Genomic DNA, 13,455 nt, shown 5'->3' on the forward strand with positions numbered 1-13,455 from the left:
ACTACTGGATGAATGAACAATCAATCAAGATATAGGCTAGAAGAATGTTAGTAATGAAGAACTAACTACATGGATGCCTCCTGGCTGTTTGGCCTCTGGCAGGCTGATGGGGCCAAATGGCCAGGCACTTGTAAAGGAAGACGAGAACTTGGAAAATGTGCCAGTTTCCACTAATGCTGTTAAGTTCAGACCAATCAAAATGTTAATTATAGAGACAAATAAAGCTTGAAAGGGTAAGATGTTTGTCATCTACTGTCTGAGCCAAGTCAAAGGGAGTCCCAACAGCAGACTGGAGCTGACATAGCCTAATAAGGTGATGAAATCAAGCATTAAAGTTAAGTTAATTATGTGTGTGTATGAATGTGTGCGTGTATATGTGTGGTTTGATTTTGCTAAATTTCAGTGAAGTTATGATTTGAGCAGAATAATCTAATTTATGATAATGTACCTTTGATCTCTGTGTCCAAGTGGGCTGCATAATGAACTCAGCAATTTCCTCCTCCTTCTACAAAGGTAATTTCTGGTATGATGAAATAATTAATGTAGATGAGGGGTTTTGAGAACTAAGTGTAATCAAGTTTTTTAAAAGGAATTCATCCCAACACCAAAGAGATTAAAATCATGACTCTGGTCATTCATAATAACCACTTACGATTTTAGATTTCTGAGTAAATTGAGCAGGAAGATACCCTTATTTTTCAATCTCCAAACTATCTGTCCTCAGCAGACTTTGTAACCAACATCTTGATTTCAGAAAACTATATCCCCCTTGGCTTTAATGCTTAAAATGTGAAACCATCAATCTGGATAAATTTGAATTCTAACTTTCTCCAGCTGCATGACTTTAGGCAAATTTTTAAATCTCTCTGGGCTTGAGTTAACTCACAAGTAATGGGAACAATTAATAATACTTACTTCATGCAGATTGGCAGAGGATTATCAGGAAGGGTGCCTGGCATAGTGGCTAATTGTAAGTGCTCAAAAATAATTCTTTCTTTCTTCCTTTCCTAGCCACTCATATAAACAAGGAAATTCAAAGAGGCAGATGAAATGATACCAAAGTTCTAGCAAAACTCTGAATTTGTATTCCACTTTTTCTCTTAGAAAATATGAGATATGTATAATTCAATCTTTATGTTTTTTTAAGATTGAGAGAAAAAGTGTCCTTATGTAGGGTGCACTTATCAGTTAAAAGAGCCGAATAATTCTGAATGCTAATAAGCTCACTGATGTACACAGCTGCTGCTAATATTTAAAAAATGTTTTATACATTAATTGAACGTTTTTACCCTAAAATTTCTGAGTCTCTTTACGGCTTTAATCTTCACAAAAATCTATTTTTCTTTTATAGTTAATGCAATCGGAAATACATTATAGCAAATTATTTTCATTCAAGCAATCTTTTGCTGATTTTTCCAAGCGGAGTTAAAATGTATCTCCACAAAGAGGCCTCCCTTTTCCCTCTTTTTGTGTACAATCTTTAGTATGCTCATGATATTCACCAAAACTCTTTGGCGGAGCTTATCACACTCTGCCCAGTGTAAGAGTTTGTCTATGTGGGTTCAAATAACAGTTTCCAGTGGTTCCATGTTGACGGTGTAGTTGCTAAATAACTGCAGACTAAACTTTAGTCTCTGTTACTCAATTTTGATTGTGAAGTTCTAGATGATTTCATGACAGACATTGCAAATGGCTGTTTTCTCAATATTTATTGGTTGACTTAAACTAAATTGAAAGACTGCAAGTAGCAACTATCAAGCCATGACATTTCAAGGTAAAGAGTTAATAAATAATAGTCTGTAGTTACATGATTTTACTGAGACCTCAAAATCTACTAAACTCCTTTCTTGGTACTGCTCCCTGTTTGGATCCTTTGTCCTCAGTTTCTCTCATCCTTGCTTACTCTACCCTTTTCCTTTTTATTCAATTATCTGTTTCCTATGTCCGTCTCATTTCTCCTGTTTGTCTTTTCTTTTCTCCTTTCCCACCTCAGTTTTTTTCTCTTACAAAATCACACACACACACACACACACACACACACACACGGACACACGCATGCGTGCACGCACGTACCCAGTTTTATGTATTTGATCTTTCCTTACCGGGATGAAGATGTAGGCTCAGTAGTTTGTCTTTGCACACGTGCATGTTTAATTAAATGCTCTTTTAAAGCAGTTTGGACTTCTGCTGGGATATCAGGGGAAGTGTGGCTGATTTTTATAGCAGGTTCAATAACTTTTAGAGCTTGTTTTTCATTTTCTTTAACTTCTTTTTTCTCTTCAGTCTCAAAAACTTCAGTAGGAGCACTTGAAATGCTCTGTGGAAGGGTACTGATGTTGGAAGTCACTGGTTTGCTTTTCCAGCAAGGCCAGCACAACTTCCAGAAGACAAAAAGTGAAACAACCAACAAGGCCAGGCCACAAAAGCTGACAACCACCGCCAACAAGCTGACCGAAATATCTGGAAAAAAATTACAATGTAAAGGAATATTAATTCATTGGTAGTATAGATAAAAGAGCAGCAATGGTGAGATAATTTACATTATGATTATTATTAATAGCTTTCTGATTGAGAGTTTCAAAATTGACTTTTAAGTTATCTTTGTAGGGAGGAAAGATTAATAATTGCGCCTGGAAATTCTCCAAAGAGATATATGAAAATTTCGAATTGTACACAGAAAAAGCATATCACTTCCAAGAACACTACAAAGGGTCCAAGAGTTTGCAAACTGAAGGGTGGCAACTTGCAACCTGCCTTGAAGTTATGAATCTTAAGAAACTCGGGAAATGCACACAACAGGAAAGACTTCTGTTGGCTTCATCTTTTATCTAAAGATGTAAACTTCTCACTCTTGAAGCAGGGAATAATGTTAAATATTTGCATAAACCACTTTCTATAGTCTACATAAGGATAACATGTTACTAACAAAGAATGGGTATACTAGTAGCTCTATTTTTAAACTCCCCAGGTCCTTTCTGATAACCTTGCATGTTCCTACTTTCTAAAGTCCCAAATTAGTGATGCGTTACTTAAGTATCTCTAAAATATTCTTACTTCAAAATATTCACAAACTTAATACATGCTCATTATGCAAAATAACTTAAAGAAATATAGTAAAAAAAGTTAGTAAGATTGAGTAAATAAATGAATGGGGGAGAAGAAACAAATCTCCTGTGCAGAAGAATTCCAAACAATTTACATAGATACTCTGCTCTCAAGGAGGTGGAGCACAGCTCCCCCCTCCTTAAGTGTGGCTGCACATAGTGACTTCCTTTCAAAAAGGAGAGTATGGAAAAAGGTAAAAACAAACAAACAAACAAATAAATAAAGGGTAACTCTACAGTGGAGAAACCTCACCGGGGTGATCAAAGTGAATATCGACAATAATGAATCATGTTGATAGTATGCACCCCTGATAAGTGATGAATATGGCACTCTACCTCTGTGGTCTTCTTCCCCAAACCCATAACCTGAGTCTAAACATTAGAAATATATAAGACAGATTCCAGTAGGAGGGCACTCGATAAAATATCTGACCAATACTCTTCAAGACTGCCAAGGTTCTCAGATAAAGAGAGAGTCTGAGAAACTATCACAGACAAGAGGAGATTACAGAGGCATGACAACTAAATATAATGTGGCATCCTAAACAGAGTCCTGGAATAGAAAAAGGATATTAGATAAAAACTAAGGAAATATAAATAAAGTATGGACTTAAATTAACAATGTATCAATACTGGTTCATTAATTATAACAAATGTCCCATATTAATGTAAAATGTTAATAATAGGAGAAACTGGGTATGGGGTATATGGGACCTCTGGACTATTTCCCCCAATTTTTATGTAAATCTAAAACTGCTCTAAACAGTAAAGTCTGTTTTTAAAAAAGTTAATGATATCCCACTACCCACTTCCATTTTCAGCCTCCTAAGACGACCAATACTAGCAATCTGGTGTAACAGTACTCTTCAAAACCAAATAGAGTTCCTGTAAAGGGAGATTTTTCTAGATGTAAATAACCATGTAGTTTTCTTTTACAACTTTGCTTAGCCTCAGTGTAAAATATGAATCCAATATCTTTTATTTGTTTAAAATAAAAATGTTAGGCATATGTTAGAGGCTGAATTATGTCTGTCCCTTCATCCCTTCCACTTTCTTATATTGAAGTCCTAATGCCCTAGAGCCTCAGAATGTGACTGTATTTGGAGACAGGGCCTTTAAATTAGTAATTAAGGCAAAATGAGGTCATCTGAGTAGGCACTATTCCAGTGACTGGTGTCCTTATAAGAAGAGATTAGGACAAAGATACTCAGAAAGACCATGTGAAGACACAGGGAGAAGGCCACCTACAAGCCAAAGGGGAGAGGCCTCAGAAAAAAAAACTAACCCTCCTCACACCTTCATCTCAGACTTCTGGTTTCCACAACTGTGAAGAAATAAGTTTCTGTTGTTTAAGCCAACAGTCTGTGGTACTTTGTTATGAAAGGCCTAGCAATCTAATAAAGAACAAATCTAATTTCCTTTAACCACTACTGTAAATCCAGGATTTCCCACCCCTCCTTAGAAGCAACCTTTGATCCCAGTTTGGTGTGTATCTGGCCAGCCCAAGCACTAATAAACAAAGATAATTCTTTAAAAACCCACAAAAACACAGAATTGTTTAATATACTTTTTAAAAAACATAAATAGTTTATTGCATATTTCTTCAATTTGCTTTATTTTTTTATTCAATGATCCTTGAGGTCTAACTTCATCTCACATAGTATTCCATAATACTTCCTCAGGATAGATATTTAGATTATGCCCAGTGTTGTGTTGTTACAACATAGCTACAATGAGTGTCCTTGCACCCTTCTTGTGCATATTTGTGAGTGTTTCTCTAAGGTAAATATCTAAAAATAGAATTGCAAAGTCATGGATTATGCACATATTTAATGTTACTAGGTATTTCCAAAAGAACCTCAAAGTGACTATAACAAAAACATGATATGAGTTTACCAGTTCCTACAGTCTCAGAGAAATGCTGATGTACTTTACTTTTCACTGATACGATTGGGAAATGATACCTTGCTTTAATTTACATTTTCCTGATTAGTAAGATAAAATGGTTCTGTTTAAACTCCTAATTTGTAGCTAATGGAAACCTATTCAGAAATTGAAATAACTTCAAGTTTTTAATGCTACTTAATTATAAGAATAAAAATTAATTTGACATGCTGTTATACATAGATATTAATATTTTATCTCATTTTCCAGTTACTTATTAAAGCATCCATTGAATATATTTCCCATTTATACTCCATTGATGAGGAATGTGATACTTTATATTTTGTAGTTTATTTTTACTTTTTAATTGTTCATTAGCCCCATAACTTGAAAAAAAGAAAAAAATACATAAAATGTGCTTCCTGATTATTAACTTTGGTTTTAAATGGAGGAATAAATACTACAATTATGGATTCATAATCTTTATGTATATTTGGCTCCATTTACATTATATTTTATGGATATTTTAACTCAGTTAATTCTTTAATCTCTAATTTCTACCCAGCTGGAGCCAAAAGCCAAGAAATAAGGAAACTGCAGGACAATGTGGGGTAGGGGCAAGAATGGAAGTAGTTTTCAGCCCACAACTGAAAATGCCTCCCTTCTTACTTATGGACATTAGAGAACTTATTATACTCTATGCACAAAAATTTGATGACATTTGTTTACGCCACTGTTCCTAAGTGATGGGCTTTGGCATTCACAAGGTTGTTCTCATCTTAGGAGAAAGTCCTGTGGAAATCTCTGACCTTAATTCCATTTTCCCTACTGCTGACAATTTTCTTTCTAAAATCAGTATCTGGTTCTACCATTTAGGGGACCATAAAATATTTCATCCATACTAAGTTACTCATGAAAGTGAAAAGTTGTGGTATCAGTAATGAGGGTAGCTGGAAGAAATCAAGTCCTGTCCTGGCAACTGAGATATATGGTCGCCTTACCTCTCTTTGCCTAACATCCTTCCGGGTCACCTCTTAACCATCTGAGACAAATCCAAACTTTGTAAGGCATTCCCCAGCATCTTTGTGATTTGACCGCTCAGTATTGATCACCTTTATTCTTCTGCCACTTTCCCACCTAAACTCCTTCCTCCGACCACACATTACTGTCTTATGATTTTGTTTAGCCCGTTTGACGTAGCTCCAGTGCATTTTCTTCTCTCTGGCTGCCGGGTAAATTTGTATTCAACAATCAGATCCAATAGTATCTCTTTCTTGACACTCTCTGCCTCTTCTATTCCTGAGGGCTTTGAGAGCACCTCCACCGCTGTAACACTACTATTATAATAACTGACTGGCTTCTAATCCTTTACCTCAAACTCTGAGACATGACGATGTGTTTCAAAAATTATTTTCTTTTGGATGTTAGAAAGGCAACATGACGCACATTATCTGGGGCAACATCCAGTAATCAAACACACCCATACGTCTATAATGAAATGTATGAATTAGTCACACTGAGTGGGATCACTGAAGATTTTAAATAGCTTAATGCCAATTCAGGTAAGATGTTGATGCCAAAGTGCTACAATTTACAAAATACTTTGCAGTTTTCAGGGTTTTGAGGTTTCATAATTGTGGATAAGAGATTGTGGATCTGTACTTATTTTGTTTTTCCAAATGTTCCCATCCTACAAATACTCTCATTCCTCGATCCTTCAGAGCAGAAATCAAATGTATTCACCTATTTTAGTGTCTGGTATTTATTACATGGTCAAAAAAATGTTTATGGAGCTACTGCATACATATTTTGGGAGTTATCTGACAAGGAACTCAAATGTCTGTGAATTTCAAGGTGGCTGGATGAAAAAAAATTGAGTAATTTGGAGGAAATATGCAGAAATTCGTGTACTAGGAAGATAGTATAATATAGCTTATAATTTAGCTTATAATAGCTTATTGATCTGGGTTCAAATGTCAACTCCACCCCTGTGACTTTGGGCAAGTTGATTAGGTTTTAAGAGTCTTAGAAAAAAAGGGTATCGTCGTGAGGTTTAAATAAATGTATATAAAGTATTTAGCATTGTAATTTGCATAATATGTACAGTGATGGGTTGCTATCAACTATTTACTTTCCTTTAAACAAGAGTACTGAGGAAAAAGAGGCATCGTTATAGATTAGATATGGATTGAACGGTGATTCACAAATTAGTAAGAAGAGGAGAGACTTATCTGACGATATCTGGTACTGAAAGGCGTGAATTTGTTTAAAATGAACACCATCATTTCTAGGTAAATACTAATGTTTCAGGAAGCTAACAAATAACATCCCATTTTTCTACACATACGTGCTCAGAACAACTGAGAGACATACACAGCGTTCAAAGAGGTAGCAATTAAAATACTAGCAGCTCTCCGCTTAAGTCTGTCAGAAAGTAGTTGATAATATGCTACCTTAATTTAATTAGACTTGTCCATACAGGGACAGCCTGGCTGGACCACCACCGGTATTCCCCATGAGGACTGGACCCTGTAAAATTTACTACACAGAGGAGTAGGGAATATTTGTTTCCTGAGGATATGAAGCTTACACCTCAAAGAAAGGAGAGATAGGTAACTCATTTCTCAGAGACGGGGGTGGGCCAAGATTCCATTATTCCTATCTTGTAGCTCCTCTGATCCAAAAACATAGAGCAAAGGGGAAAAGGCATTTGTTCTCAACAGCAGAAAGTGAAAAAAGTTGGGATAGTTAGAATTTTATCCTGCAAAATAAAACTAAAGTTATAAAAATAAGCTTATTGTATTTTATATATTTTTACATTGCCTGCTATTGTAATTATAAGTAAATTATAAGTATTAAAAAACAAAACCAACTATTTAATACTTAGGTCTTTATAATTTTTTTCAACAAAATTTGTTTAGTAAAATAAAAAAAAATCTGACTATAAAAAGATTAAGGAAGGATCTGGGAGAATTTACAAAGTCATCAAAATATTTTAAATGATTTTTTTTATGATTATGAGTCAACAATTAACCATGGCATGAAAAACGTTATGAGTCTGGACTTAGTTCAAAGAAAAATTAGTAGTCTCAGTCTTGACCATACATCAAGATACACATTTCGGAAGTAACACTCTAGCTAGGGAGAAGATAAGAGTGGAAGTCAGACTAGAAGAGGCAAAAGTAGTTAACAGATTACGATAGTCATCCACAGAGGGATTACAGTGGATCTGAATGAGGTTTGCTGAAATGGGGAAAAGAGCAGATTCAGGAGATCATTGGGAAGTTAAAACTCTAGTTAAGGAGTGTGAAGACTGGACAAGAATGTGAGTTAGTGGGAGACAAACAGGATGATGAAGTCAGGAAGACCATGACTTCAGCTTTGGTCATATTGATTTTGAAGTACTTGTGGTCAGGCAAGTAGAAATTTGAGGAAGCTACTGGTCATACATGACTGCAACTACAGATAAAATTAAAGGACTTCCTTAATATTCCCTAAAACATTCCTTAAATAGTGGAATCTGGATCCAGGAAACAGAAGACAGAAGTTCCATAGAAACCTGAGTACATCAATATTTTTTTTTTTTTTTAAGATTTTATTTATTTATTTATTTGACAGAGAGAGACACAGCGAGAGAGGGAACACAAGCAGGGGGAGTGTGAGAGGGAGAAGCAGGCTTCCCACTGAGCAGGGAGCCCGACGCGGGGCCCGATCCCAGGACCCCGGGATCAGGACCTGAGCCGAAGGCAGATGCTTAACGACTGAGCCACCCAGTCGCCCCTGAGTACATCAATATTTAAAGAAAAAAGAACTTAAAGGAACAAAGAGCCTGTGTGCATAGAAGACTAAGAAATAGTACAGAGGTATGGGGAAAAAGTCAGGTCAATGTGTTTTCAAAGAGTTTGGAGAAAAATATATATATATTTTTTAAAGATTTTATTTATTTATTTGTGTGAGAGAGAATGAGAGAGAGAGCACATGAGAGGGGGGAGGGTCAGAGGGAGAAGCAGACTCCCTGCCGAGCAGGGAGCCCGATGTGGGACTCGATCCAGGGACTCCGGAATCATGACCTGAGCCGAAGGCAGTCGCTTAACCAACCGAGCCACCCAGGCGCCCGGAGAAAAATATTTTAAGAAGTGATCAACCATGTAAAAAAAGTTAAAGTAAGTTCAATTAGAACAAGTAACATTAACAAGTAGGTCTTTGGTGAATTCAATGCAATTAGTGAAGCAGAGGCTGTATTAACTAGTTTAATATGGTTAAATAAATGATAGGAGTGAGGAAGTGGATTCTATGACAGTAGATAATTCCTTCAGGAAACTGGATGTAGGAAAGGAGAGAGAAAGCAATAACTAGAGTAGCACATGGAGTTGATGTAGGTATTTTATTAGGATGTGTGATACTCAAGCATGTTTTAGAAATTAAGGGAAGGAATCAGTAGACAAGAGTACATAGACAGTTAAGGAGAATGAATAATTAATGTTGAAATCCCAAAAGAGGAGACAATGGATGGATGGGGTCTGAAACAAAGGTGAAAGGACTGCCTCATTTTTTCCTTTACAAGAAAAAGAGGATGCTTCTGGAACCAGGTAAGTTTATAGGTCTTTGGGCAGAAAGTCAAGTGAATTTTTGTTTATAATTAGTATTTTCTCTCCTAAATAGGAGTTAGGGTCAACTGCCAGTTATTTTGTGATATTGGGGGAATAGTTTGGAATATTTAAACACATTTGGGAAGTTTGAAAATAGGAATTATAGAGAACAGGAGAAAATTAAATAGGAAAACACAGGATTTCTGTTCAAAATTGAGGCTTCTTTTGAAATGGGAGGCTAATAGAGTGATACTAGCCTGCCTGGTTTTAAAATCTCCTAAATATTCAGTTGCTCCAGTGTAGGGATAGAGAAGAAGATTAATTTATCCATGAATGAGGTCCCTCTTCCCCACAGCGCAGGAAGATCCAATATACTTCAAAGGAGAAAGTGACTGAAATGATGCATCATTAAGTATGGTGCCATATTTATTGACAGAGAATTCAGAGAAGTAGAAAAGTGAATGGACTAGAGTTTCCAAATGAGAAATGGTGAAAGCATAGGAACTTTTGGTTGGGGACTGGGGAGGTAAGGTAGAGAAAAGAAGATCACTGGAGAAAAGGGGTCAACACTGGGAGGCCAGGGTAATGAATATAAGTGGGTTGCCTTCTCTGCAGGGCTTCTGAAGTTACCCATTGCAAAGGGCAAACTTGATGAGTAGGATCAATCTCAAATTTTTAATGTCTCTGGATAGTTAAAAAGAATCCATTATATGATATTCATCTTATTATATCTTGGTAAGACTAAGAGTTAATGAAATATACAGATACTAGATTAGGTGCCAAGATAATCAGGTTTAAAATTTCTCAAACTCTGGTTTGATTACATATATATGCATAACCATTACTTTACCACTATCTATCTACTTACCTGTCTATCTGTTTGACTAGATATCTCTGACTCACTTTTGCTATAGAGATCTTACTCTTCTATCGTGTCTTAATATCTCAAAATAAAGTGAGCCATTTCTAAAAAACTGAGAAAAGACAACTCTCATCAGAAAACAGAGTAAGCCAAAAAATGTGATTCTTCAGAAACTTAGTGAAGCAGAACTTTGCTAAAGTCTATACAACCAGACCATAACATTTGCATTCACTGAGGCCTGTAAAAAGTGTTAGATCTAATTGCCTACTACCTATGCAGATGGAAAGGATCACACAGAAAAGCACAGACCAATTGGCATGCTCTCAATTTCCATCATCACTGCCTTAATTGATATCTGTGTATTTCTGTATCATTTTTTTAATTTAAAAATTCTAGTTCTTTAGTTTTCAAAATGTATGCACATGTGATTTCTTGTAATTAATCAAAAATTATAATTTAGTTCACTGATTTTCCAAGCCTTTTGTTTCTTTGGTTGCTTCCCATTATTGCCAGAACATAGACCATATTTATGGCATCATTCCATAGAGAAAGAGGGAGAATAAAACTCAAATCAGCAACTCTTATTCAAAGAAAGCTGAGGAAAACTGTGTCTAGGATAAAAATTTGGAATTATCTTTGAAGTTAACCTATTTATCCTATTCATATGGTATTACAGTTGACCCTTAAATAAGGAGGGGATTAGGGGCACTACCCCCCAGTTGAAAATCTCCATATAACTTTTGACTCCCTAAAAGTTTACCTTTATTTATTTATTTTTAATTTTTAAAAAAAATTTTATTTATTTATATTAGAGAGAGGGAACACAAGTGGGGAAAGGGGAAGACAGAGAGGGATAAACAGACTCCCTGCTGAGTGTGGAGCCCCCAGGCCTCGAGATCATGATCTGACGCAAAGTCAGAGGCTTAACCAACTGAGCCACCCAGTTGCCCCTGTTTTTTTTTTAAGTAGGCTCCATGACCAGCATGAAGCCCAACATGGGGCCTAAACTCAGGACCCTGAGATCAAGATCTGAGCTGAGATCAAGAGTCAGACGCCTAACTGAGCCACCCAAGTGTCCCCAAAACTTAACTATTAATAGCCTACTGCTGACCAGAAGCCTTGCCAATAACATTAACACTTGATTAACACATATTTTGTATGTTATATGTATTATATGCTATATTTTTAGAATAAAGTAATCTAGAGAAAATACAATGTCATTAAATAAATCATAAAAAGGAAAACACATTTAGAGTACTTAACTGTACTATAAAAAATCCACATATAAGTGGATCCGCACAGTTGAATCCTGTGTTGTTCAAGGATCAGCTCTAATATTATAAAAGGCCATAATTCTGATTTCTATAACAAGGGGCAAAATTAACAGTGACTTACGCAAGGGAGAAGTTTATTTCTCTCTTGTGTAATTAACTGTCCTAGCATAAGCAGGCCAGAGCATACACATCTTCAAGGTGTCTAGAATCCTGGTTTCTTCTATATTTTTGTTTTGCTATTCAAAGGTTTTTGCCTTCTCCTTAAAGTCCAAGATGGCAAGTTACCATGTCCACATTCTAGGCAGTTGGGTGGCAGATTAATAAGGGAAAGGGAAGGTGAGAGTATGTCCTTTCATTTTAAGGGCACAGTCTGGAAGTAGTACACATCACTGTTGCTAGCATGCTAGTGGTCAGATTGATTTTTAAAGATTTTACTTATTTGTGAGAGAGAGAGAGAGAGAGAGTGAGAGCAAGCATGGGGAGCGGCAGGCAGAGGGAGAAGCAGGCTCCCTGCTGAGCAAGGAGGCCAACACGGGGCTCGATCCCAGGATCCTGGGATCATGACCTGAATCAAAGGCAGATGCTTAACCAACTGAGCCACCCAGGCACCCCTTGATGGTTACATTTAGTCACATGGCTGCACCAAACCAAAAAGAAAGCTCAGAAAAGTTGTCATTTTTAAATTAAAATTTTAAATTTATTTTAATGCTGCCACATATGTAACTAAAAATCAAGGATTCTGATACTGTGAAATGAAAGGGGGGAAATTAATACTAGGAAACAACTAGCAGTCTCTTCTTCATCTATCAATCCAATACATAATCAATCAACATATCATCCTTGCAACAATACTTCTTTAATTTCCACTTAACTGTATTGACTTTTGCCTTTTTCTTGAATTTCAGTAAATGATAAACAACTTTATGTTAATAATATACTTGATTGTAAAATGTGTATTTTAAAACATTTTCATTTTATGAAATCAGAATATATTTTAGTATCAATGGCTTGTTACAATCACTAATAGCCAGGAAGTAAGTGTGTCAAAATTTATTCTGTCTGAGTATGTGCTAAAGCAAAACATCAACATTGACAGTCATAGAAAGTCAAGTCTAAGTGGCTTGAAAGAAAACAGTGGAGAAAATAGTGAAGCTCAGCTCTAAACCTTACAAGCCAAACTTTTATTGGGGATAGGTGGAGAAGGCAGTGAGTCAAGTGAGTTTGCCAACATTGCTAACATTGCACATAACTGTACAGGTAGCTTAAAGCACAACACCAGTGGTCTTTATATCTTTTATGAATTCTTTTAAGGCATTCTTGATGGCATGGGGCCCAATAATGAGTGCAAAACAAAGGTATCACCAATTCTGAATCAAAAAGCCATTCACTACATCTAAAACTAATGATGTAATGTATGGGGATTAACATAAGAATAAAAAAATAAAAAGATAAAAAAAAAAAAAAAGAGCCCGGCTGCCCCCACACCACCCCAGACTCCTTTGTTTTAAAAATCATTTGGGCCTCTTGTTTTTTCTCTTCCCACACTTTAAATTCCTGCTATTTTGTTTTAAATTCATCAATAATGAGTGAGCCTTCGAAACCCAAGGACCCCACTTACACCCCAATAAAAACAGAATCCTAAGCCCTTCCTTACTCTCCCCTGCCTCCCCATGACCTTGCTATGACACTCCAGGTGTCCTATGTAATTTGCACAATGTGTGAGTAGCAAACCTTTATTTTCA

The 13,455-nt window shown here is 36.1% G+C and overlaps 1 protein-coding gene across 1 annotated transcript in view; it reads right to left on the bottom strand.

Annotated features, from left to right (window-relative positions):
- The window catches only part of SYT10 (synaptotagmin 10), a 66,477-nt gene that overhangs the window by 44,680 nt on the left and 8,342 nt on the right, over positions 1–13,455 (bottom strand). The window contains exon 2 of the mRNA XM_006727694.2: positions 2,103–2,460. Coding sequence (XP_006727757.1) covers positions 2,103–2,460 — 358 coding nt within the window. The remainder of the gene's footprint in view (positions 1–2,102; positions 2,461–13,455) is intronic.

Source organism: Leptonychotes weddellii, chromosome 5 (assembly GCF_054177405.1).
Source record: "Leptonychotes weddellii isolate Sample4059 chromosome 5, ASM5417740v2, whole genome shotgun sequence".
NCBI lineage: Eukaryota > Metazoa > Chordata > Mammalia > Carnivora > Phocidae > Leptonychotes > Leptonychotes weddellii.